Here is a 26722-nt window from a genome sequence, read left to right on the forward strand (position 1 = left end):
GTATACCGTTATAAAGTCCAGTCTCCATCGCCCCCCTCCTCTTCAGTCCGAGTCATAAGACTGCAAGTCACTTGACAGTCCTCCCTCTAAACTTCATGTGTTTCATTAAGAAATAAGGGATGATTCAATAAGCCTCTTCTTTATTAAGTGGTTACAGAATCACTGTATAAAGGCCCTCGATACACGGCAAAGCAGTACTGTAGATACCAGCAATATATTTGTGTATCTTCCTTGCAATACACACTATTTAACTGAATACTCAAATAGTTTGTTTCGACTTGAGTGTTTATACAGACTCCAGTGCAAACTTCACAATCTGCCGTGGCGGAGGAGTGACATCAGTCTTATCACTGGGCGGCTAATGTCCTAATTGAATCAGATGTGTTGGGGTGGGGAGATGTTTGGAGATATTTAAGGTAGCCTCTCGTTTTCCTTGATACTATCTTCAGATCTGTGCAGATGATGCATGAAGAGAGGGAAGACTAAAAGCACTGGCATAATACCATTAGTTTGTACAGACGCATCCCCAGAAAGGACGATATCAACACATTTTACTGGATAAGAGAAGGTTGCAACAAGTAATTGTTTTTTAGATGATCATTTATCTAGACTAACTAGATAACGAGAAGACAAAGGTTGTGAGGAGCTGGGAAAGCAGTCAAATCAAAAGGAAAACAGGATAGTGTCTGTTTGGAGAGAGACAAAAAAAACAAGTGATGTCGCAGCTTCTATGCCATCTGCTTTTACTATGTCTGGTACCATCTGTGGGTAAGTGGAAGAGAAAGGAGTTAGAAAGGGAATGCTTATATTGCAATGTATCATATACTGTGTTTGTGTGTGCGTGTGTGTGTTTATGGGAGAAGCTAATTGCTTAATTGGTGTTTAGCTTTGTACATTGACTTGTGCATTATTACATTAACAGCATTGTTTAAGCCCCTCCCACCCATTTCCCTCAACTGTCCATCATAACACTTCACCTTCTTCCTCTGATAATCTTCACTGGCAATATTACCTATTAAAAATCTCTATCCTTCAGTCCCTGCGCCAAACTTTTAGTTTTAATTTCTTCTTAGTGTAATCAATACCTTTCTCTTTCAGTTCCTCTGTTTTGCTTCACCTGTGTCTTCCCTGCCATCTCCCCACTGGACTGTATCAAGTTCCCTCAGAAGTGTCCTCCAGGTCAGCAATGTCTGTCCAGCAAAGCTGTGGGGAAGCGCGGTGAGAGCTCCTTAAGTTACATACATGTGTGTGTGTGTGCCCGCACGTTTGTGATTGAGTGTGTACAAATAACACCATTAATGTAACGCTAACTCGGTCATAAAACACCTTTCATCTACAGGAGAGTTCAGTGTGACGCTGTATGAGAAGAGCTGTGTCCTCTCCGCCCTGTGTGGCCTGACTGGTGAGAAGTACGCCATGGGCCTCAATTTCACCTTTACCAATGACTGCTGTTCCACCCACCTGTGTAATGGAGCTGCAGCCCCCTCTGCCCTCTACTGGATTGGCTCTGCTCTTTCTCTCCTCTCGTTCACTCTCTCACTGTGATTTACCCACCTTTAAAGATAATGCTACTGTTGCTAAATTCATAAGGAAAACATGACCACATTCAGATGCCTAGCATTGGTCGAAACCTTTCAGATATAAATGTGATGAACAGAGCTGGCATGATTCCTTGTTGTAATTGTTGGAGGCATGTTTGTTATAATGTACATAGAAATACGCTATCTGTCAGTTCCAAAACTTTCTATCAGTTCCAAAACGTTGTATTCTGCTGAACGTGGCCCAGGTGTTTAACACAGTAAATGTGTGCTTTCTGTACATGAAATATGGACAGCTGAGATCATTTCCATTGAACTGACCATTTCTTAGAGATGAGCAAAGTACACACATGGTTTTCCTCAAGTAATATAAAATAATGTGCTTAACACTTTTACATCTAGGCATAATAGCATTAACAATATCCCACCTTTTTATCTGTCATCAAAGTTGAAAATGAGAGCTAACAACGCAAAGCATCCACTGTATGGATAATACATTGTCTGGATATCATCTATAATTGTCTATTTGTATTTTCTATATTTGGGTATGTCTTAATTTTTATAGGCTCTGACCATTTTTGTCTAGCCTATCAAAACTTATAGGTAGGCATAATCATATTATAATATTTGAATATTTCCAATTGATCTAATATTTTTTCCTGCAGTTCAAATGGCCTCGGTGGCACGAGCGTTGTGCGCACCAATAGTCGACTAGGTCCCCCAAGAGGTGCTTTTGATTCTGGCGCATACTGCCGCGTTCACGCTCTCGTTGGAACTAGGATACTCTGAAATATTCGAATTGCCAACTGGTTGTCAACGAATCTGCAAGTCGGACATTTCCAAGCTTCCCAGTTCCGACTCGTATTTGAACGCGGCATACCTATGGAGATTAATTGACGCAGGGCCTGATTTTGCTCGATTTATTATATTTTGGTACAGGAATATAGATGTTTTATATTTTCAACTTGACCTTTTGCATTGTCTAAGAGCAGAGGGAGGCTCAAATGAACGCAAGTCATTTATAAAACCTTTTGTGAAGGTATTACTCGCCGAAGATTCACCATTTTACCTCGAACGGCGTGTGTTCCTGAACTCAAGGGTGCCGCTGGTAGACAAGGAACATTTCTCTCCGGTCCGTGGAACTGGACACGAACAATTACCGGATAGCGTCAGGAGAATACTGACCCCGGTGTACCCAAGTCAGGAAAATACTGACCCCGGTGTACCCAACACAGAAGCTATCTGGTCCAAAAAGTAAAGCCCGCGAAATGATAACACTTTGTAACATCAACAAGATGTTCGTGCAGGTAAAAACAACATGTTAGGCTCAGGGGGTTTACCGTTGTAACTGACGCTCGGAACATGCCCCGCCAATACATCTACAAAAGATACCGTGTTCGAATACGACACCGAGCGCTTTCTCCCACAAGGCCGAGAAGGTTTTCCAGCGAGTGTGTTTGTTAACATTCATATGCCTACATTTCTCAGAAATACCCTCTTGTTGATATTGACATAGGCATACTTATCAGCAATAGAACCGCTAGTAAATGATCGTGTGTTCTACTCCAACACACTTCGATATGACCCTCCGAAGCTCCAAGAGTCTATCAAGCGTGCTGCACCATTCACCCTGCGAGTTGTCTGTCACGTCAACAGGTGGCCTACACTATTTACACTATTTTATGATGGATTGATGTGTACCTTGAGTTCATGTCACTGGAGGAGTTATCATTGCATACACAAGAAGTACATAAATTAGTCAGGTTGGCACAACATTTAAACGTTGAGTTATGGTCAGTTGCTCTTTTAGATTTGTTTAGTTCTTTCCAGATATCATTACTCTTATAAAATAGGCTACATGCTGAACATGGTACACAAGGTCTCCAAACCAATAAAGAACAGAACTTGTTCCATGCTCACTGCACGTAATGGTAGGGTATAGATGAGTCATTGATCTACATTAAATGAGTATAGTCCTCATGTTATAGAATACTTCAATGAGCCCTCAGGTAATTGAAAGATCTGACTACTCATTGTCTCGCCCTCAGCTCAATGGGAGAGACTTGCCCAAACCGACGTGTACTCTGGGAAAGTCCATGTACTTTCAGGCTGAAGCGCCTTCCATGTCTAAAGATGGACGTCTCTATTTCCTCTCGTGTAATGTGACCATTAAGCAGTCACACTCCTCTACGCCTCACTTTATGGTAAATTTTGGGTAATATAGACATGCAGTATGTCAGATCACTTCTATCAGTATCATTTGCACAGTACTTTGCTTTTAAAGAGGCAATCTGTAGCTGAAACAATAACAAAACAAATCCCTGCTCATGTTTTGGCGGAAATCTGAGGGATGGGGCTGGAGAAATGGAACCACACTCAAATTAATAGACCGAGCAATAGATGCAAGTACTGACCATCTATGATATTCAAATGATAGTTTTGGCTTCTGATGTTGTATGACAGCTGAATTAGACCCGTGCAGCATTTATAAGTTATGTTCTTGAAGTATCAATGGGTCCATTTTGTAAGTCCAAAAATGAATGTAGCAATTGCAGATTGACCCTTTTTAAGGAACTTCTTGGATTTAACAGTAATCTATTTTCTGCTCAGGTGCATAGTTGAGAGCAGAAATGACAGTGGCTACAGATTCATCCCATCTAAAATGGATGTTGTGAGGTTTACCATGGATGCTTTTCTGTTTCAGGGAATGACAGCAGGGCAGGTATGTTAAGGATGCACATACTGAAGATGCGCTCCATTCATAATATGCAACAGTTAAACTACTGGTCAGTTGACTATGGTTAACTTGAGTGCTATGGCGTCATTAGATTTCCTATGCAAACATGGCCTTCATAAAGCATTATAACTACTGAGCTTGAATATCTTTTCCTTTCCCTTGTCTGTGCAATTGATTTACTGAGGTCTGCTGACTCTACATTGCATTGGAAGTAGTATGTACATAAGTATGGAAACTGTAGAAAAATTAATCCATGCTTTTGTTACTTCTAGGTTAGACTACTGCAATGCTCTACTTTCCGGCTACCCGCATAAAGCACTAAATACATTTTCAGTTAGTGCTAAATACAGCTGATAGAATCCTGATTACAACCAAAAGATTTGATCATATTACTCCAGTGCTAGCCTCCCTACACTGGCTTCCTGTGAAGGCAAGGGCTGATTTCAAGATTTACTGCTAACCTACAAAGCATTACATGGGCTTGCTCCTACCTATCTCTCTGATTTGGTCCTGCCGTACATACCTACACGTATGCTACGGTCACAAGACGCAGGCCTCCTAATTGTCCCTAGAATTTCTAAGCAAACAGCTGGAGGCAGGGCTTTCTCCTATAGAGCTCCATTTTTATGGAATGGTCTGTCTACCCGTGTGAGAGATGCAGACTCGGTCTCAACCTTCAAGTCTTTACTGAAGACTCATCTCTTCAGTGGGTCATATGATTGAGTGCAGTCTGGCCCAGGAGTGTGAAGGTGAACAGAAAGGCTCTGGAGCTACAAATCGCCCTTGCTGTCTCTGCCTGGCCGGTTCCCCTCTTTCCACTGGGATTCTCTGCCTCGAACCCTATTATAGGGGCTGAGTCACTGGCTTACTGGTGCTCTTTCATGCCGTACCTAGGAGGGGTGCGTCACTTGAGTGGGTTGAGTCACTGATGTGATCTTCCTGCCTGTTAATATTTTTTGTCGGTTAAAATGATCAATGGTTTGAAGAAAAGAGAGGAGACCAACTCAAATATACAATTTTCTTTTATTAGCATTACTACAGGGGTAAATGTTTTATTGCTACAATTGTATGAAACATTCTGTACAATTATACTTTTACAAATGTTAGATTTAATGAATATAGTAATTGAGATAAAGACCTCAACAGTTTTACCACTTCCCACTCAGTGACTTTCCCCTTAAATCCTTCAATGACCTCAATTACATATTAAACAAAATACTTACATAATTGAAAAACTTGGTTTTTCAAAAAACTGAATCACAGGAAATGAACATTCTCAACCTCCATAATTGAGAAATTAAAAAACTTGCATAGCGTTACAATGTAATTTTGACATTAAAGACCAGATACATTGTGGACGGTATCTTGGATATGTCTGTTTCAGAAAGCTCTGCCAGCCCATCCAGTCTAGTGCAAGACACCCAGGCCTCAATAGTATGAGCTCAGGTGGGAGTGAGTCCCCGGGTGCCTTGGCATGGGAGAGCCCGGATACATTGGGCTGGTTGTTGAGTTCCAGTAAGTTGTAGGCGGCCCGAAAAAGTTCCCAGGGGACACGGGCATAGGGGTGGCATGTGTGTTCATGAAGTTCATTTTTGGCTGGTGGCTGTGGTAGGGCTGGGCATAAGATACCTCAGTCTGATACTTAACAATGCCCCCCTCTCCGCCGTGGCCCTGGTGGGCCTGTGAGATGCCCTGGAAGTCAAACTTGTAGGCGTAGCGCTTGCCGTGCACCTTGGTCATGATGTTCTTGTCGTAATAGTAGCGCAGGGCTCGGCTCAGCTTGTCGTAGTTCATGTTGGGCTTGCTCTTGCGCTCGCCCCAACGCTTGGCCACCTCGTCCGGGTCGGTCATCTTGAACTCGCCGTTGGTGCCCTCCCAGGTGATGATGCTGGAGTTGTTGCTGTCCGACAGCAACTCCAGCAGGAACTGCCACAGCTGGATCTGTCCAGAGCCTAGGAAGAGAAACAGGACGGGGGTGAGGGGAATGGATGCATCAAAGGGCTGGGTTCTGTTAAAGCGAGCAAGATCTGTTTCTGAAATGCTTCTCTTACGAGTAGGATTGTTTGTAGATTAAGTGTAGTTTTATCCATATACACATTAACATTTTTCTGTATTTGTATAGATTTTTAAGATGTTTTTTTGCTTGAATATACTTATCTACTATTATGTATTGATTTCCATTTCATTCTTTATGCGATTTGCACTGCACAGAACACCGTAAGAATTTTCACTGTGAATCATTGTCATTTTTGTTTGTGTCAATTAATCCTGTAAGGGATGGATTGCCAACTGTCAATTTGACACGAAAATACAATTTAAATCATTCACATGCAGTTTCATTTATGCACCATTGATGTCTCCTTCTCGTGAACTATTTTGCTATTAAAACATCTGTCATGTCATATCAATGTCCCGATGGGTGTCTTTGTGTCTGAGAATATAACTTGTATAAGAGAACACCAGGATTCTAAATATACTTTGAAGTTTGAACTACTCCTGCAAATGTGACCTTTTTCACTGTGTGTCATCGAGAGAGAGAGAACGTGGGTGGACCAGGCAGAAACCTACCCACAGGCCTGTGAGCGCTGGGGTCAGGCAGCCTGTATGAACTGTGTTTGCTTGTTCGGTTCTTGGAGTGGAGGGCCTGCCCTTCTGTGAGGAGATACAGAATTAATTCTGTCAAACAGGGTCATTCGGGTCAACGGGAGACAATAATTAAAATATTTTAGCCTAGTTTCGCTGAGGGTGAATGTACAATGCTTTCATCTCGGTGGAGGTTTTTGTCAATGTGCCATCCCAGACAGGGAATGTATGACCATTAATTGTTCTCTCTTTAAGGAATACCTCGGCCCTCCTCTTTTCTCCTATTCAATCTCTTTTGGAGTGTTACAGTTCATGACACCAAAGCAGACAGTGTAAAGGCCACATTTGTCACCACCTTTTTGGTTCACCAGTTTAACATGGTGCATTATGGGATATGCTCTCACCTGGGTTGGCTAGACGACTGCTGATGGGACCTAATGCTTGGTATGGGTCTGCAAGGAAATTAAGGGTTTGAAAAGTTAGATTGTTTTATGAAGACATTGTTGGCTTGACTATGATACAAAGGTTACACCAGTGTTTCAACAAACTAGGATCAGGAAACGAGAAAGCAGTACAGATGCACACCTTGCACACTTCTCGGTGGAGGCTCTGTGACTCTGGTGCTGTGTTGGTGCTCCATGGGAGAACCTAAATCATAAACAACATGATGTATTTATCAGCATAATGCAAACATGTCAACAAAGTTCCTCTGTTTACTCTTAGTTTTCTTTATCAGTATTATTCCATCTAGAACTACAAAATGCTTCACTTAATGAATTTATTCTCTCCACTGTGAAACACTGTAGTAATAATTTTTAGAACTAATATCTTGATACAACTATTAGTATGAATCTGCCTTAGTGCTCACAATAAATGTAAAGCACTGAGAATGAGATGTGATGTCGGTTATTATACCTTTGGGTACTGGAGGTGGCATGGGGTTCGATGGCCAGCTGTTCCTTCTGCCTATCTCCTCATAACTGTTCTCTGCTCGAAAACAACGGAGGGTGAGACGAGGCATCCACAGGAAGAAAGTTCAAAGAGGGCTTTTAAGCATAGAGGACAGACAGGGTAGCAGGGTAAATCCATCACTTTTTGACAGCTTCCCTTCTGATTTAAACAAAACTTTCCATAACATTTTTGTACATGGAAGAAGTAGTCAGAAAGTGACTTTTTGGACCAGAATGCCAAAACATTTAGGAGATAAATGTGCTCAAAGTTGACTCATTTTGCATACTCCACCATGAGACATCCTTGTCTTCATCACTGGAAAGGATAAACAGTTGAGTATGATATCAGTTAAAAGCTTATAAAAAGGTTTTTCAAACTGTTTTCAAATCAATCAACGTTAATTATCTAAAAACACGCAAACTCTTATTTTCTTCATATATGCATATCTTGTAGCATAGACCCTACTTTACATAATCTTAGGTTTTTGTGTTGTGCCTGCCATTGGTTGAGACATAACATGCTCTTTAATACAGGGTGGGTCTCATTTCAATCGTAGAAATAGAATGGACATCTATTACAACATGAAACAAATTGGAGTTTCAGCGTTTTTTGATCATTTATGTTTAAGGTTGAATTACATTTTTATTTTCAAGAAAGTATCAAATAGTTTGACAACACTATTTGTAAGCTTGTAAATGAGAGCAATCTCAACCGTTTATCTGTTCCATTGATTAAGACATGGCTGTCTCATGGTATGGTGGGGTATGCAAAATAGATCAACTTCGAGCACCTTTATCTCTTGAATGTTTTTGCATTTGGGTCCAAAAAGTAACTTTCTGGGCACTTATATACAATGTGCAAATGTGTATGGAATGTTTCATTCAAATCAAAAGGGGGGGCTGTCAAAAAGTGATTGAATTCAAATGGATTTACCCAGCAGCCATAGAAGGAAGGAAGCATTTTTCCCCCAACACAATCGTGGTATCAATAATTGCTTCTATTTCACCAGATGCATGTCTGATTACTTCGACAGACGAAGTTATAAGGATCATTTAGTTGCTAATGTTAGCCTGTGGTACCCCAGAGGGCCTTCAACTTGAAATACTACATGAGAGGGGTCAACACAGCTAGCCTGCAACTTTTATTTTTTATTTTACCAGGTAAATTGACTGAGAACACATTCTCATTTTCAGAAACAACATGGGGAATAGTTACAGGGGAAAGGAGGGGGGATGAATGAGCCAATTGTAAACTGGGGATGATTAGGTGGCCATGATGGTATGAAGGCCAGATTGGGAATTTAGCCAGGACACCGGGGTTAACACCCCTACACTCTTTTGTAAGTGCCATGAGATCTTTAGTGACCACAGAGAGTCAGGACACCCGTTTCAATGTCTCATCCAAAAGACAGCACCCTACACTGGGAAATGTCCCCAATCACTGCCCTGGAGAATTGGGATATTTTTGTAGACCAGAGGAAAGAGTGCCTCCTACTGGCCCTTCAAGCAGCATCTGGTCTCCCATCCAGGGACTGACCAGGACCAACCCTGCTTAGCTTCAGAAGCAAGCCATCAGTGGGATGCATTGTCACTTCCCAGAGTAGCTCAAACTGCACATGCATTGTTTTCAAAAATTCCTCCATGTAGCAAGATGGTGACACTGAAATGATACTTCCTGATCATCAACTGCGCCATTGAGCATTCCTATAGGAAACAATGGGGTATCGTCATCGATGGCTTCGTCCATATTTTTTTTACAGTCTATGGAAGGAAGCACATAGATGGAGCCTCAAAAAAAGTGATTTGAAGCAGCCAGAAGAAAACAGACAAAGGAGAGCTGAAGATGGTCCAGTATTCCTTGGGGTGAGTGTTCTTTTCTTCCGGGCCACCTCTGCTGCCATTAGATTGTCAATTGTGTCCCAAAGTGGGGCCCATACTCCCCCATTTTCCTCTGCTGGTGCAGCTGTTTCCTGTCTGAAACTGACTGTTGAGTCGTGGAGTCATCAACTCAGGGAAATGTTAAAGCACTCTGACCTATGTAATCTGAAATGGCAACTCAAAACTTCATTTTGAATCCATTAAATGAGTGAAGTATTTGATCTGCCTCTGAGAGAGGTTTGAATAGATGCCACAAAACCCTCCATTTTACTCCCCTTCTCATTTTAAGGCAGTTTATCTCAATGCTTGCTAGAGCTCCAGGTTCTTTATGCATGCAGTTTAAGGATTTTGCACTAAGTCACTATGTTGTTGGTAATGAGTTGTGAAGTTAATTGTCTTACCTGATTTAACCTGTAGTCTGGGTTGTTGTTGTGTGTTGTTGGTTGGAGTTGTGGGGTAGGAGAAAGTAGGGCTGCCTAAAAAGAGATTCAAAGAAGGTTACAAAATGGATACATAGATCAGTTATGTCCTCATGTAGTATGAAAATAGTCAAATGAAAATGTTCTACGAGTCCCAGGCCGTAACCCTTACTCTGCCGGAGGTAATTGAGGTGGCCGAGCAGGATGTCTGTGTTGTAGGCGGACGTGAGGCGCATCATATCCTCCTTGGTCATCTTGCAGAGTGCCTTGCCCTCCAGTGTGTGGAAGTGCATGATGTCCACCTCCTCCAGGCTGTACTCCTTGATGGCCCAGTCCAGCCACTGGCGCACATGGTCCTGGGTCCACACCTCAGGGTCTGGGACCAGGAGGAAGAGGAGAAGGAAGAGAGATCGGTAAGTCGGGGTAACAGGAGGTTGTTGTAACTCACACAGACCCAGCATCTCATAAAGTTGAGGAGTTACTCTTTTGTTTTCTTCTCAAATGAAACTAAAGGTATTTTAAAATGTACAGTAAGAGCCCAAAGATTACGTATGGACCTCATGAATACCCCAAAATATCAGACAGTAGTTTGGAGACGCCTAGCCTCTGTCTGTACCCTAGGGCAGGGGTTCCCAAACTGTTTTGCTTTGTGACCCACCAATTGAGGTGTCTTTTGAGTCACGACCCACCAAAAGGGGTGAGCAGTGGAAAAAAAAGACACAAACCAAATAAGAAGTAAAGCAGATTATCTTAGCAGTGGAGAGAGAATGTTGCAGTTTCAAAGCTAATCTACATTTCCTACAATTCTATGCATTTTGACATGGCTTATGCTGTGTTCTTATGCTCAAACATTACAAAATCAATGGGGGCTGATGGTCTAGCTGTTATTCAAATTTTCAAAGGTTATAGGCCGCTATTGAAAAATAAATAGGTCCTTTATATTTTCTGCATACTTTCTATTTGGTTTTAGTCGTTTAAGTTTACACTGAAAGGAAGTGGGTCCTGACCCAGAGTATGGGAAACACTGCCCTAGGGCAGGGATCATCAACTAGATTATCAACTTTTTTTCTTGAGTGGATGGTCAGGGGGCTGGAACATAATTACAAATCATTTGTAGACTGCAAATTGACAAGATGCCCAAACAGATATATTTGATTAAAAAACCTTGCTTACATTTTTACATGATTTTTATATGATCACTTATCACTTATATTATGTTTGGGAATACTTTTTTAACAAATTTCCAAAATGTAAATAACTTGTAGCTGATTTACTGGTGTAAAAAAAATGCCCTGGAATAAAAAATACAGTTAAAAATGGGGGGGGGCAGCCCTAGGGTCTTCATTGTCCTTGTTTAACACAGCTGTGATGTAATATCCGTGTATTATCATGGCCACTAGAATAACTTGGCCTGTGTGACTCAGGGTAAGAATCAAACCTTGTAGTCTTGTCTATTAATTGTAAGGATGTATTACGCCTAATGATGTCTAATGTTTGGAATATCATCTTAGTTGGAATCTCCCAACAATGACTCATTGGCTGGATTCCATTCCAAAAATGTGCTCCCTTCCCAGTTCCTAAAATCTGCTCTTAATGGCTAACTCACAAATGATGGAAGATCATTTAACAGGTGAAGGCAATATGATGGGAACACCATCCCAGCCTATTCTCTTCGCAAATCCTTTTTGTGCCACAGGATCTGGTCACCCCTCCGCTGAGTGTGTTGGCACCTCACCTGCGGGCACTATGACTCTCTTCTCCTCTGTGGCGCTGTTGGGCGGGGTGGTGGTCTGGGGGCTGGCGCGGGGCTCAGGGTATGAGGCCTGGTAGGCCAGCTGACCCCCATCGTTGTTGCTCATGTGTCGGGAGCGTTTGGTCACACTGCAGTCCACAGGGGACTCACGACTGTCGAGAGAGGGAGAGAGTAGGGAGATGAGTAATATTCTCGTATGATTCTGTGTGATCCTGTTGCAGTATTTATTATGGTGATGGTCAACTCTCTTGAATGTAAAAAATATAACACTAAATAAGTGGGAATGTGAAAAATACAACACTAAATGAGTGGGAATGTGGTAAATATAACACTAAATAAGTGGGAATGTGAAAAATACAACACTAAATGAGTGGGAATGTGGTAAATATAACACTAAATGAGTGGGAATGTGGTAAATATAACACTAAATGAGCGGGAATGTGGTACATATAACACTAAATGAGTGGGAATGTGGTAAATATAACACTAAATAAGTGGGAATGTGGTAAATATAACACAAAATAAGTGGGAATGTGGTAAATATAACACTAAATGAGTGGGAATGTGAAAAAAACAACACTAAATGAGTGGGAATGTGGTAAATATAACACTAAATGAGTGAGAATGTGATAAATATAACACTAAATGAGTGGGAATGTGATAAATATAACACTAAATGAGTGGGAATGTGAAAAATACAACACTAAATGAGTGGGAATGTGGTAAATATAACACTAAATAAGTGGGAATGTGGTAAATATAACACTAAATAAGTGGGAATGTGGTAAATATAACACTAAATAAGTGGAAATGTGGTAAATATAACATTAAATAACTCTTCTCTCAAAGACTGCTAATACTGATGCGCCCTCCTTCACCTGGTTCCGTTGATGTGCTCTCCTCTCTTCCCAGGGTTCTGTGCTCCCGGGCCGGCCCACTCCGGCTCGGTGGGTTCTTGGCTCTCTTCAGAGGCCTGGCTGAAGCTTCCCGGTGACGTCATCTCGCCCTTCATGTGCATGGTCGTGGCGGCAGGGAAGGGCGACTCGAAAATGGACTGGTCCTCGCTCACCACGGACAGTGCTTCCTGCCGGCACGGACAAACAGTGGAGTCAGCGGTTACGGTAAGTATGGGCCACAACTAGTCATGTAGTGACGGTATCCAGGAAACTGCCCACACCTCTGTGAGGTTTTTCCACACTAGGTTGAATGGAACATGCATGATGAGATTCCACACCCCAATGAGTCTTGTTCTATTGATGAAGGATTTATTAACTCCTGTTTCTAACTTTGTCATAGTCCAGATGTCTTTAGAATTTGTGATTGGTGACTTGAGGAACATTACTTGGAAAATAGAAGATTGTGGCATGAAGCTTATAAATCACTGTCTTTATTTGATAAATGTAGCTGTACCATAATGTTTGATTGCAGTTACATGCTGTACACTGGCATCAATGTTTTGAGAAAGGAGAGCTTCTGTGATCTTTGTCACAGTTTTAATTCGTTGGGATTCGGGTGATGGGAGGGAGCTTGGTGGAGTCAGATCAAGATTTGAGACGCTTTCTTTGTGCTGCTTCCTGTGTTTAACGCTGACAAAGGCCCCCAAACTCCAAACCATTCTTCAAGATGGCACTCTTCTGTGTGTGTGTGTGTGTGTGTGTGTGTGTGTGTGTGTGTGTGTGTGTGTGTGTGTGTGTGTGTGTGTGTGTGTGTGTGTGTGTGTGTGTGTGTGTGTGTGTGTGTGTGTGTGTGTGTGTGTGTGTGTGTGTGTGTGTGTGTCTGCGAGGGCGTGTTGTGTCTATACAGTGGGTAAGGATAGGCCTTGTTTTTGAGGCTTTGTGTGGGTAAGTATATATGTGTAGGTCTAAGTGGGTGTAAGTGCGTGTGTGTTTAGAGGACTTCACTATTGTCTTTGCGGCTTGTACGTCAGTGCTGGGCTTTTTTGGTGGCCCACAGGAAATCTGGCCCCCATGTGCAGAGAAACCTTTTGGCACAGGCCAAGGGAAAGGAAACATAGGGGGGCCACAGTGTAAAGATTTGGCTCATTTAAAGCTGGAAAACAACCTAGGTTTGATGAAGGTAGGGAAGGATTGGGTACTTTGGACAGCAAGAATACACAGCCTTGATTGAAGTTCAAAGTCCCGCTCTTCCATTGTGTTACCTGAGCAGGGTAAAGTGTTTTATGCATGGTACACATTTAGTGGCATTTCCTTATTCAGGCTAACAGTGACAGGACTGTTAGCCAAAGCAACATTGTAGCTTAAATAAATGACATTAATATATCAAATGGACATAATATTATTTCAGTTCTGATACTGAAATGTTAGCACACGTGATACGTTTGTTTTCAGTGGTAGAGGAACAACACATCACAGGTCCACCACACTTTCCTCCCTGACCGTTACCCTCTCTCTCCTCTCTTTCTGTCTCTTTCCTCTCGCTCTCACTTCAACGCTCTTTCTTCTCCCTGTCTGTCTCCCTCCTCCTCTCATGTTGTGCAGAGACCCTGACAGCAGAAGTGAAACTAAGGGCTGAGCTGAGAAGAGGTTGAGGCTGAGCAGCAGCGATTCATGGAAAGGGTCATGAGCGCCATTCTCATATTGTAATGTTATGCATTGGAGTGATTTGATATAATTGTTCAACTTCTAATCTTTCATTAAGTTCATTCATTGTTTCAATGGCGTGTTTGTGCATTCACAGCCACAAGCTCGTACACCTGCTCTTTCTCTCCCCCCCTCCCTCTCCCTCTACAGCTTGCAAACTGACACAAATATACCGAATGTGGCCTGACCGCCAATGCCACAACTGACTTCCTGTTCAATGAGTTTCGTAGAAGCTGGGCCCTGTTGCTGAGGAACACAAAATAGTTTCGAAAACAATTTTGTCTGCACACACACATAGCATACACACTACAAACACACATTTTAAAGTCCTGTCAGTTCTGCTGTCCAAGTTCAAGCATACACAGTACAAACGCACATGATCAATTTCCTGTCAGTTCTGCTGTCAAAATTCAAATCGTTATTTTCAGCATATTTGTGCGTTATCACACTTAGGCCATTTTTTATCTATTGAAAGGTTTGTACTGAATCCACTAGGCCCACCCAAGGCTAATACTAGATGCTGCCATAAAAAGGTTCAACAAAATACAAAAGCCACCTAAACCATACACAGGAAGAACATGTCGGACTGTAAGTTAGAAGTCTGTTGTCTCACGTTCATCTGCTTAATGGTTGATGGTTAACAGCACATCAGATAATCATCTTATGAATCAGCCGCAAAGGGTGGTGCTCACACAGTTCACCAATAGTGACACATCCTTGTACCACAACCATGTACTACCAACTGTTGTGAAACACCCTCGCATTCACAACAGAGCTCTAGCTTAATAACCTCTACTGGAACTCAAACGCAGTGCAAAAGCAAACAAACATTTACTTGTCCAACACCTGCTTCCCACCTGCTCCCTCTTAGTTCCTAGATATATCCTTGATTCACAAGTGAGACTGATTACTAGACTAAACCAAATGCATTGCAGTCTACATGCTTAACTATCATGGTTAGATGAACTTTTGTTCCATATCGTTGCTGAAGTTGATTTACAGTTGAAGTCGGGAGTTTACATACACTTAGATTGGAGTCATTAAAACTTGTTTTTCAACCACTCCACAAATTTCTTGTTAACAAACTATATTTTTTGGCAAGTCGATTAGGGCATCTACTTTGTGCATGACACAAGTAATTCTTCCAACAACTGTTTACAGACAGATTATTTCACTTATAATTCACTGTATCACAATTCCAGTGGGTCAGAAGTTTACATATACTAAGTTGACTGTGCCTTTAAACAGCTTGGAAAATGTTCTCATGGCTTTAGAAGCTTCTGATAGTCTAATTGACATCATTTGAGTCAATTGGATGTGTACCTGTGGATGTAGTTCAAGGCCTACCTTCAAACTCAGTGCCTCTTTGCTTGACATCATGGGAAAATCAAAAGAAATCAGCCAAGACCTAAGAAAATAAATTGTAGATCTCCACAAGTCGTTCATCCTTGGGTGCAATTTCCAAATGCCTGAAGGAACCACATTCATCTGTACAAACAATAGTACACAAGTATAAATGTAACAGTATAACTTTAGACCGTCCCCTCGCCCATACCCGGGCGCAAACCAGGGACCCTCTGCACACATCAACAACAGTCACCCACGAAGCATCATTACCCATCGCTCCACTTCAAGGTCTCAGAGCAAGTGGCGTCACTGATTGAAATGCTATTTAGCGCGCACCACCGCTAACTAAGCTAGCCATTTCACATCCGTTACACTCACCCCCCTTTTGACCTCCTTTTCCGCAGCAACCAGTGATCTGGGTCAACAGCATCAATGTAACAGTATAACTTTACACCGTCCCCTCGCCCATACCGGGCGCGAACCAGGGACCCTCTGCACACCTCAACAACAGTCACCCACGAAGCATCGTTACACAAAAGCCGTGGCCCTTGCAGAGCAAGGGGATCTACTACTTCAAGGTCTCAGAGAAAGTGACGTCACCGATTGAACCGCTATTTAGCGCGCACCACTGCTAACTAAGCTAGCCGTTTCACATCCGTTACATAAACATCATGGGACCACGCAGCCATCATACCGTTCTGGAAGGAGACGCGTTCTGTCTCCTAGAGATGACTGCACTTTGGTGCGAAAAGTGCAAATCGATCCCAGAACAACAGCAAAGGACCTTGTGAAGATGCTGGAGTCAACAGGTACAAAAGTATCTATATCCACAGTAAAACTAGTCCTATAATGACTTAACCTGAAAGGCCGCTCAGCAAGGAAGAAGCCACTGCTCCAAAACCGCCATAAAAAAGCCAGACTACGGTTTGCAACTGCACATGGGGATAAAGATCGTACTTTTTGGAGAAATGTCCTCTGGTCTGATGAAACAAAATTAGAACTGTTTGGCCATAATGACCATCGTTATGTTTGGAGGAAAAAGGGGGAGGCTTGCAAGCAGAAGAACACCATCCCAACCGTGAAGCACGGGGGTGGCAGCATCATGTTGTGGGGGTGCTTTGCTGCAGGAGGGACTGGTGTACATCATGCAGATGACATCATGCAGAAGGAACATGATGTGGATATATTGAAGCAACATCTCAAGACATCAGTCAGGAAGTTAAGGCTTGGTCGCAAATGGGTCTTCCAAATGGACAATGACCCCAAGCATACTTCCAAAGTTGTGGCAAAATGGATTAAGGACAACAAAGTCAAGGTATTGGAGTGGCCATCACAAAGCCCTGACCTCAATCCAGAATTTAAAAAGCATGTGCGAGCAAGGAGGCCTACAAACCTGAGTTACACCAGCTCTGTCAGGAGGAATGGGCCAAAATTCACCCAACTTATTGTGGGAAGCCTGTGGAAGGCTACCCAAAATGTTTGACCCCAAGTTAAACAATTTAAAGGCAATACACTCAATTAGTATTTGGTAGCATGTAAACTTCTGACCCACTGGGAATGTGATGAAAGAAATAAAAGCTAAAATAAATAATTCTCTCTACTATTATTCTGAAAATAAAGTGGTGATCCTAACTGACCTACAACAAGGAATTTTTACTCGGATTAATGGTCAGGAATTGTGAAACTGAGTTTAAATGTATTTGGCTAAGGTGTATGTAAACTTCCGACTTCAACTGTATGTAGTGAATTTATTTTAGCTTTGATCTGTGCTGATGGTGCCTTTCGACTGAGGCCTCAAATTGCAGAGTTTGTCTACGAAGGGGAATGTTCATTGCCAAACAAGAAGATTGACTCCGCTAAATATTCAATTGTCTATTATTTAAAAAGTTAATGGATAAAAAGTGTACATCTAAAAAAAAGTTAATTATGCTGTTGTTTATCACAATTGAAATGAATAAATATATGCCTATTGAAACCAGAGCCATATATCAAGAAACTGCTTGTTTTGCTTATTGCATGCAGTTGATCCCTAATTCACTATGGTGATCCATGTAACATGTGATCGACTCTGTCCTCAATATGGTGTAGAGGCCAAGAAAGCAGAAGTAGAGGTTGTGTTGAGCTGATTTTGCAAAGGCCTGCAGCAGCTGCTCCTTCAACATGCAAAAACATGTGGTTTTCACAACTTTTGATATGGCTTTTTTTTACATGGCTTTTAGACAGTAGAAACATAACGCATGTACTGCCAATAATAAAGGATACACATGGAGTATGAGCACCGTCGCCTTGGTTATATTCACAGTTAATTTATTCACATATAAAACAATGCACTGCCTCGACACATCCAGTGACTTGATACTGTTTTGCAAAGGCTCTGTTGCCTTTTTTCGTGTGGAGGGAGCGGAAATGTGTGCGGAAAGAGGTTTGAGACAGGAAGCCTGCAGAGTTCAGATAACGACACCTGACAGGCGCTCCTGTTTGCAGTTTAGGCCACTATATTCTTTAAATAACTTTGACAAAAACAACTGACTTTATCTGGATGTTTTAGTAAATATCCATGTTTCAGTAGAAGGGCCTTCATATCTAAGTTTTGAACGTGTGTGTGTGTGTGCGCGCTCATAAATTACGCTCTCTATGTCACTGTAATAACATAAATTTTCACGAACCAGAAGTAGCCTACCCCCCCCGCTCAGGTTATCCAAATAATAGCCTAAGTACGTTGGGCCTATATGTTGTAATAGCTGTAGGGTATGAAGAAAAGTAATGATAATTTCGTTATACGTTTCTGGAAGTGATTTGACTTCAGTGGACGAGAAACAGGATGGACACCTGCAATGCGTGAAAGTAGGCTAAAGCTGTTGGTCCAAAACATATACATTTCAATCAATTGAATCAAGTTTAATAACATTTTAATGTAAGTGGTTTATCCCAATGCCTTAGCTACTTCAAAATATAATCAACATGGTGTTTCAACCAATTTCAAAACCTGTTAAATCGTTTATTTCGTTTCGTTATTAGCCTCTAAATTGATATGTTTCATTCTGCAAATAGACTGAATTGATCGTGCGATGTATAACCTTGGCAGAAAATCCATTCGTTGTTTTAGTGCATTTTTCCCTCAAAATTGAAGGTCCTTGTTGTTTTATAGGACAAGCTATTTAATCCGGTTCTACATATTTTTTTTGTCGAACTATTCGTTAACTGTTTGGTTAAATTCACCCTATTTTGTGAAAATAATAATCAGTATTGCTATAACAAGGAATACCTCAATGCGTTATATTTGTAATTGATGCTGTTATGTTGTCTTGGTCAGCGTTTGTGCCGCACTTCATGAGAAAAATGCGTTTCAGAACAATTCGATAAGTCAATATTTGATCTATTCCAATAACAGTTAGGCTACATCTAGTAGCCTAGTTATTCTCACCAATTTAGCTTTAGATCGTCTTTACATTACCCCATTTTAATAATTCGATTAAAGAATAATAATTTACTGAAGTCCAGTTTTGTTAATTGGATAAAATAATCCTAACAGTTATTCATATGTTGTGGTTATGATGATTTAATGTTGAAAGAAATGTAAAATATGAAATACCAGTCATCTCATGGATTTCGATCCTCCAACTCTATGGAAAGTGGCCTTATACTCCAAATACATTCCATGGCGCCAAGACACCTGCCACGAGCGCGCTCCAATAAACTGATCAAGATTGCTTATATGCTGTGTAATGTGCCTCAAAGGTGTCGTCTTTATCATAAATTGTGACAGGTGCATCACTTCTTTAAATTACCTTTAACTTTCGACTAGACTAGCATTTAGACTAGCATATGTGCTTTTAAACCAGGGACGTCTGCATAAAACTTGATTAAATGAAACAATTAAAATCGCGAGTTTTGCGCTCCCCTTTTTACGCGTACAGTGCTGGACACCATTTCGTTTTTTATCGGTGTGTAAAGATGTAGTGGTTACTTGTGTTATTAAAGAGCCGACATACAACCACGAACGGGAAGGAAGAGGAAATTTTGTACAAGAAGGAAAGAGTGGGGACCTCGCATCACCGCTTTGCCTCTCTCACTCAGCAGAGACGAGCTAACCGACTCAGTGGGTGGCTGCATATCGTTTTCACAAGCGACATTAAAACCAGTTCAATCGCCTACCTTTATCGTACAGTCCATTGTAGCAGTCACTCAATCGTTGATTCTCATTTAGTCATTTAAACACGTTATAACTAGTCTGGATAGCCTGACTCAATCGCATCAACCCATACACACGCGCATTTACCCTTTGGCGCAAACCATTGCAGCAACAATTCTTGCTTAGTCCATAACCGGATGGCAGCTTTTTTTCTCTCTCTCGCTCTAAATTGGGAAGTGAAGTCACTCTAACAACGCATTAGGGTTGGGTCCCTACTGGTGAAACGAAGTCCTTTTTAATTTCTTACAACATTGCACACAGAAAACTGCTGATTAGCCTACAAACCAACGATGACAATCGTCCTAATCTGACTGCGTACAAGTTGATCAGGCTGATGATTGGACATAGAGCAATTAAGGTGCAGAGCTGTTGGGCTTCTTCTGTAGGCTTTGCTCGAGTGTTGTTATCGTCCAGCAATGTTTTGAGAAGTATGTATTGCCATCATGCATTTTGAGGTGCACAAACACATTGCATCATGTGTGTTTCAAGCAACATGTAATTTGCAAATGAATGTAGGCCCATTTCTAATTTGTTATTGGACATTGTCGAGATAAATAAATTCGTTTGTCATTCAAAAGCCTGTTGCTTGCAATATTCTAAACTTGAATAGCCACATCCTAATAACCATAGTGGTGATGAACATTGTAGAGCCTTCCTGTAGTTTTTCTAAATATGACTCCGGAAATTGCAATTGATGTGAAAAAAAACTCTGACCGCAAATTTGCGCACTGTGATAAAAAGAACCTCCTTCCAAAGTAGGTTACAAAGTAAGACCATGTTCCCCTTAGCAAACGGATCATTAAATGTTCTCTTACAAATAACCATCTATCCACGATGTAGGAAAGTGCATATTTTAAGGCCTTTACGTTTTTAGTCTGCAAGTAGGTCTATAGATGGAGACTATAGATATGGCTAATAATATGATAGGCCCAATGCACTTCCTTGAGGTTAAATGTAAAATATGACTTTAAACAAATTCACAATACATTGTTTTATGATTTAATAGCGTGCAAAGTTAGACAGTAGAAAATGTGAGTTTCTGTATTTTCATAGAAAAGATTTGCCTTTAATTATCAATTTCAATGGGTTTATCAGGAAAGCTATCACACATTGCTTATGCCTCAATCTGGCTTTAAGGCACGCATGGAGTAGCCCAAAGCTACTTACGTTTGTCTATCATCATAATGTGTTCAGAAAATCGAAACTTTCTTTTGCCTTTTAGGTAAAAAATAAAAAATACAAAAATAAATAGCCTAGATGAGATGAACCCAAGCCCGATAACAAGGCACAGCATTAATAGCCTATTAGTATACTTAGATTTATTATGCATTTTTTGTCTTATACATGTAAAGGTTTCCTCATTTGTGAAAAAAAATAACGAAAAATAATTGAACTGTCCCTTCAGTCCACTGAACAATGTTTAGGCCTATTTTTATTAAGATAATCTATGATATATTGTGATTGAGGTTCTGGCATTGTTCAGCTTTGTGATATTCTGGAGTTTTTCATTGTGTCACTCGGTTGGTAAATCAGTTGAGTTGATGATGGACTCGTCATCATTAGGCCGGCCAGGAGGTTGTGTAACTAGAACCCCCATGTGTCCTTGTCTGGAGACAGGGGGGGGGGGGGGGGGGTCCCAATCACGACTCGTGTCTCCCACACCATACACGACTTGGCAGCTTACTTTTCCAGATGTATTTTTTCTCTGCTGGGGAAAATTGCGGTGTTTGTTTATACAAGGCGCTTGTGTCGGCCTTATCTGCTCAGGCCACTCACACCGTGATTTCAGAGCTTCAGCATGTAGTTTACGGGCTATTGTTCTGTCGAATGGCTTCTATAGATATGCTCATGGCCTCCCACCTCATTATAACCAACTTGCAAGTTCTGATTTTTAAAACACCCTATCTGTCCCCCGCCCTGTCTCGCATGGGTTTGTGCTTAGTCGACGTTGCCAAGCATAGAAAAAGGTTATGATTTCCATAGATTTTTTAATGACTAAGTCAATAGCCTATTGATAGGCATACATGCGTTTTGGTGTAGCCTATTGGGTATTCGCTATTGACCTAATATGGGAAAACATTTTCTCAATACATAGGCTATTTTTAAACTGGCCTAATTGAAATAAAATAATTTGTAGATCAAGTTGTATTCCTATAAAATAATATATACATTTACATTTACATTTAAGTCATTTAGCAGACGCTCTTATCCAGAGCGACTTACAAATTGGTGAATTCACCTTCTGACATCCAGTGGAACAGCTAGCTAGGATTACACTAATAAACTTTCCATTCATTATCTGATCATGAATGGGTTATCAATTTATCATGGGAGTATGATAGCCAAATGGGCATGCAATGTTAATTAGATTTTGGGCGCTCAATTGACCATTTTATGATACATTTTTGTGAATGGGTGGGTGTGTGCGGCTGCCAAATCTGTGTTCGTGGGTCGTGGCTGACGTCACGGCCAGTTAAACCGCAGTGTTTTGGGACAGGGGAACGGGGAGTCACGAAGCAAGATGACACATTCCTTTGCGCCGGGGAGCAGGCACGCCCCTCCAAGCTCCGCTGCTTTATAACGGGACTGGGCCGGGCAGAGGGAGACTACACAATTGTAACTCTGAACTCCAAGTGGAAGCAACTGTTCCAGTCAAAGATGTACTGGGATACCATCCTGAAATCCAACGAGAGAAACATAGATACCAGAGACTCTAAAATAAAGGTAGGATTTAGCCTCATGCGATTTTGAGTGTGATCATGTATTCAACCTGTACGAACACTTAAAATGATTAAGAATGCAATATATATTTACATTTTCAGAGACCATTCGATTATACATATCAACCAAAGCTGTAAAATTGTATCAAAAAGATGTTCTACAATAAAATTGATATGTATTCCACTTTTTCCACACAGATGGAGATATACCAAGCTGGATATTATATGGAAGACTTCAGAACACAGGAAGTCCCTGCTGGTTTGGACTTTGCATCATATGGTAAGTCATGTTCTCATTGGATCACTTATTGATGAACACGGATCAATGTATCAGTTCAGATTGAACTACACCCCAAACCAAATAACTGCCACCAACGCCACTAGAATTATGATTAATCATCAACTTTAATAGTTATCATTTTACACTCTGAAACTAACTTTCGGAGTATCCACATTTTTCTACGATAAGATTTTGAGCTATGTTTCCTGTAGCCCTGTGTGGTAGTTGAAGGACAAAGGAAATGTTTTTTGCAGAGTTGGTATCTCATCAGCCTTGTCAGAAACTCAAAATGAGACCTTGACATCTGCTTCTTCTACCCAAAAGAGGGCTGCGTCAGGAAAAGGGGTGCTGGGGTGTGTGTCCATGCACTGTTTGTAGGAATGTCAGTCTGACTGAGGGAGGTAGAGCCGAGACGGGGTGGTCGGGTTAAAGACCCTCCCTCTCTCTTTCCCTAATCCTTTCCTCCAGACTTCCTTCTCCAACAGATTTAGAGCCCCCCTCCTCCCCCTTCATCACTACTCTGTCACACTCCCTTCACTGGCGTTTCCTCCTCTTTCCCTCTGTTTCCCCTTCTCCCGCCATTCAACTCAAATGGGTATGGTTGAGATTTTGTTCTGGGTGCTGCAGAATAGTTGTTGAATAGATATATTAATTAGTATTAGTAAGAATGATGAGTAATAGTAGTAGACCATAACATATTATAGCTTGTAGAATAGCAGTTGGACAGTCTTTAGAGATACGCTTGTAACCCCTTGGGTAGCATTATAACCTATTACATTCTAAATCAATTCTATTTCTATTCCATTTTGAGTTCTGTTCAGATCTTCATGCCTTTTGACTCATCCCAATCCTTCTCTTCTATCTCCGTGACCTCCAGACTACAGTGATGAAGACCTGTCTTTTCTATTAGACAGTAAAGGACCAGGGCAGCAGCAACAGTATCCAGAGAGTTATGGAGAGCTGCAGAAGAATCCACGTCCGTACGACAACAAAGGTACACCTACAGAGACTCTTTAACAACCACTTTATTAGACCACTCTGATAAGCATTCTGGGGGGGAATCACTAGATCGGCCTGTCAATGACCGTTGACTAACTTCCAGTGTTGCTCACGTGTTTTTATTTTTGACGTCTTTCATTCTTTTTTTCAGTAACCTCAAGTGACTCTGTCCTGTTCAACCTGGATTCATACCCAGAGTTTAACTGTTGGGCGTCATACCCAAGTGGTGAGTGTCAGTCCCCTATTCTCCAATCCATATGTTTCTATCATTTTGAGAATGATTATCAACACCTGTTGTAGTTTTAGAAATGAACAAATATTGATCATGATTGTTCATTCCTTTTTTCTATCTATTCATTATTAGATGGGCTGACTTTGGGCCAGTCTCAAGCGGGGTTCCAGGATTCCACCCAGACGTACCACAGCCTTGTGCCCCTGTGTTCCCCAGCCCAGAGTGGACAGTTCAGCCCGGGCATGGAGGATGCCAGCACCAGCAACTCTTTCCTCCCTGGAAAAGGAACGAGCCACAGAGGGACCCCCAGCACTGTCAGCCTGGACCACCTCAGTAAGAAAGACCACACATTTTGAGACATAATGCAACAAAAAAATGTATTAACCAATGCATGACCATGAGGCCTATTTGTGTTTCAAAACATATTGCCTGTTTTTCTTTGTAGGCTGTGTAATATCTAATTCATATCATTTTTTAAGCTGTTTGTTATAACCAGCTCTTCTTTGTTTATTTAACTTATAAAAATAACCACACAGAGAAATCCATAGGCTATGATTACTTGGATAATATTTATAATGTCTACCTCCTCCTCCTCTTCCATAGATGAATCTGAGCAAAGCTACACCCGTCACTCAGGTGAAAAACTGTATGACTCAGAAGCACAGAAGACCTCCTTCTGGCCGGACTACCCCTCTCCCAGCTATAGCGCATCCGTGCCGCCCCCTCACCACCCTCCATCTTGTTCCTCAATCCCTAGACCACAGCAGCCCTCAGAGCTGTACTGCCCCCGTGTGGCCAAACGCAAAAGTGCACACTCCCAAAGACCCGAGAGGGAAGGAGGACAAGTGATGGGAATGTCAGTTTATCCAGGTAAAACTAGTCTCTTATCATGACGTATCATTACTGCTGTTATACACGTGTGTGTGAGCATGGGTAGTATGTGTATATTGGAGCCTGATTGTGTGTTTGCTCTAGAATGTGCCTCTGTCATTACTGTGTCTTCTTTTAAATATAAACAAATTCATAGTATATCTTAAGAGTAGCAGGCAAATAAACTACTTTTGTATCCAGTCTCTTGTATCCAGTCCAGAGTCCAATCAGAATTTGTTAATGTGTATTTTCTCTCTATTCAGGATCAGGGCCCATCCAATTGTGGCAGTTCTTACTGGAGCTGCTTCTAGACTCCGCCTGCTGTACCTTCATCTGCTGGACAGGAGACGGTTGGGAGTTCAAGATGTCCGACCCAGCAGAGGTGAGTTTCTCTACTGATTGTGAGAGATTTTAACCACTCGTAGTAGGAGTTGGAAACCAGCACAGGATTGAGCAGTGGGAATATGTTATCAGGCGTTTGTGGTTATTTTTTAACAACCACCCCTTTTGTGTTTCATCCAGGTGGCCAAGCGCTGGGGTCAGTGTAAGAACAAGCCCAAGATGAACTATGAGAAGCTGAGCCGCGGCCTGCGCTACTACTACCACAAGAACATTATCCACAAAACGACGGGCAAGCGATACGTCTACCGCTTCGTCTGCGACGTGCAGGGGATGCTGGGAAAGACGGCACAGGAGGTCCTAGCCAGCCTGAACATTTTACCCACGGGTACAGAATCATCCTGGCAAGGCCAGGGGGCACCAGTATTATCGCCAGAGTCCAGCGAAGCATGGGTGTCGCAGTAGGGGGAGTGTACCAGCAGCTACATCACTAGAAATATGCTATGTAGAACAAACATGCCTATTAGACATGTAGAAAATGAATCACATTGGCTCTATTTGTGGCATTTCTATCTGCAACATTAGACAATGTTTGGTGTAAGACTTTTATTACCAAGTGATACAGTAGTAGCCATAGCTGTGGGAAGTAGGGGTGCTAAAGTAGGGGTGCAGCACCCCCTGAAAATCAGAATAAACAAATTCTGTAGTAGCCTTCAATTTGATTTCATTTTAGTGTATGACTTACCTCCTATTAACATCAGCAGAATAAGAGCTCAATGAAACTGTAAGCCCAGCTGTCTCCAATACTGATGCTCTTTATGTTAATTACATGGTTAGTTAACAACCCCCCTCATCCTCAAGTACTTCTTGCCCCCTCTAAAATAATGGGTGCATGACACCACTGCTTACCACCCATGCTGTTGAACAATGTTCAACATTAACTTTGACTGTGAGGATCTATTTTTATACCCTAACATATCTACCTCTTTTATTGCTGACAAAATAAAGCTAAGAGGGACCATGTTTGTTCTGTTGAATATAATGTGTGCGATTTACATGCTTTAGGGAACAATATTGTTTGTAAAATGATTGTAAATAAACTGTACATAACTTGAAAATACGATTTAAAATGTTGTGTATTATTTCGAAAGGTATAAAGGCCTATATTTAAAATAAAATAAACAACTCAAATGAGCAGGCAAAGATATATACAAATAATATAATAAATAATACATTCGTTAGATAAATGCTAAATTATTAATAATGGATTAGGCTATTTTGTTTC

General features: G+C 41.4%; 3 protein-coding genes across 8 annotated transcripts; 2 read left to right on the forward strand and 1 right to left on the reverse strand.

Moving 5' to 3' along the window:
* The first annotated feature begins 216 nt into the window (after window positions 1–216).
* lypc (ly6 domain containing, pigment cell) lies at window positions 217–2012 on the forward strand. The gene is made up of 3 exons (XM_064949847.1): window positions 217–768; window positions 1099–1218; window positions 1340–2012. Exons 1-3 carry the CDS (start codon window positions 717–719, stop codon window positions 1543–1545), a joined length of 378 nt encoding a protein of 125 aa, XP_064805919.1. The 5' UTR covers window positions 217–716; the 3' UTR covers window positions 1546–2012.
* Window positions 2013–5279: 3267 nt separating this feature from the next.
* On the reverse strand, window positions 5280–20156 carry LOC135522333 (retroviral integration site protein Fli-1 homolog). 4 transcript variants are annotated; one of them, XM_064948478.1, is made up of 10 exons: window positions 20085–20156; window positions 12737–12942; window positions 11841–12010; window positions 10278–10481; window positions 10088–10162; window positions 7774–7845; window positions 7444–7506; window positions 7263–7310; window positions 6844–6927; window positions 5280–6227 (listed from the first exon to the last, which is right to left on the reverse strand). In XM_064948478.1, the coding sequence occupies exons 2-10, from the start codon at window positions 12874–12876 to the stop codon at window positions 5704–5706; spliced, it is 1380 nt and encodes a 459-aa protein (XP_064804550.1). In that variant the 5' UTR covers window positions 12877–12942; window positions 20085–20156; the 3' UTR covers window positions 5280–5703. The 4 variants fall into 4 exon arrangements, with proteins under 4 accessions (XP_064804550.1, XP_064804548.1, XP_064804549.1 ...); XM_064948476.1 differs by having other exon boundaries at window positions 19961–20137; XM_064948477.1 differs by lacking the exon at window positions 20085–20156 and adding an exon at window positions 19398–19888.
* LOC135522334 (protein C-ets-2-like) lies at window positions 18525–26551 on the forward strand. Of its 3 annotated transcripts, none has more exons than XM_064948483.1 (9): window positions 18525–18649; window positions 22495–22721; window positions 22916–22997; window positions 23875–23991; window positions 24148–24222; window positions 24361–24561; window positions 24832–25098; window positions 25362–25480; window positions 25621–26551. In XM_064948483.1, exons 1-9 carry the CDS (start codon window positions 18640–18642, stop codon window positions 25900–25902), a joined length of 1380 nt encoding a protein of 459 aa, XP_064804555.1. In that variant the 5' UTR covers window positions 18525–18639; the 3' UTR covers window positions 25903–26551. The 3 variants fall into 3 exon arrangements, with proteins under 3 accessions (XP_064804555.1, XP_064804554.1, XP_064804553.1); XM_064948482.1 differs by having other exon boundaries at window positions 18526–18649; window positions 22482–22721; window positions 23908–23991; XM_064948481.1 differs by having other exon boundaries at window positions 18527–18649; window positions 22482–22721.
* The last annotated feature ends 171 nt before the right edge of the window (window positions 26552–26722 follow it).

This window comes from Oncorhynchus masou, chromosome 30, assembly GCF_036934945.1.
Source record: "Oncorhynchus masou masou isolate Uvic2021 chromosome 30, UVic_Omas_1.1, whole genome shotgun sequence".
NCBI classification, from domain to species: domain Eukaryota; kingdom Metazoa; phylum Chordata; class Actinopteri; order Salmoniformes; family Salmonidae; genus Oncorhynchus; species Oncorhynchus masou.

Excerpts from the sequence above, each read along its gene's own strand:
- lypc (XM_064949847.1), top strand. The coding sequence starts at position 717 with ATGTCGCAGCTTCTATGCCATCTGCTTTTACTATGTCTGGTACCATCT. Across the intron at positions 769-1,098 it reads ATGTCTGGTACCATCTGTGG|TTCCTCTGTTTTGCTTCACC; the intron begins GTAAGTGGAAGA and ends TTTCTCTTTCAG. Across the intron at positions 1,219-1,339 it reads CAAAGCTGTGGGGAAGCGCG|GAGAGTTCAGTGTGACGCTG; the intron begins GTGAGAGCTCCT and ends TTTCATCTACAG.
- LOC135522334 (XM_064948481.1), top strand. The coding sequence starts at position 18,569 with ATGATAATTTCGTTATACGTTTCTGGAAGTGATTTGACTTCAGTGGAC. Across the intron at positions 18,650-22,481 it reads GACACCTGCAATGCGTGAAA|TGTTTTGGGACAGGGGAACG; the intron begins GTAGGCTAAAGC and ends GTTAAACCGCAG. Across the intron at positions 25,481-25,620 it reads AGATGTCCGACCCAGCAGAG|GTGGCCAAGCGCTGGGGTCA; the intron begins GTGAGTTTCTCT and ends TGTTTCATCCAG.
- LOC135522333 (XM_064948476.1), bottom strand. Across the intron at positions 10,163-10,277 it reads CCTCAATTACCTCCGGCAGA|GCAGCCCTACTTTCTCCTAC; the intron begins GTAAGGGTTACG and ends ATCTCTTTTTAG. Across the intron at positions 7,507-7,773 it reads GCCACCTCCAGTACCCAAAG|GTTCTCCCATGGAGCACCAA; the intron begins GTATAATAACCG and ends TTTATGATTTAG.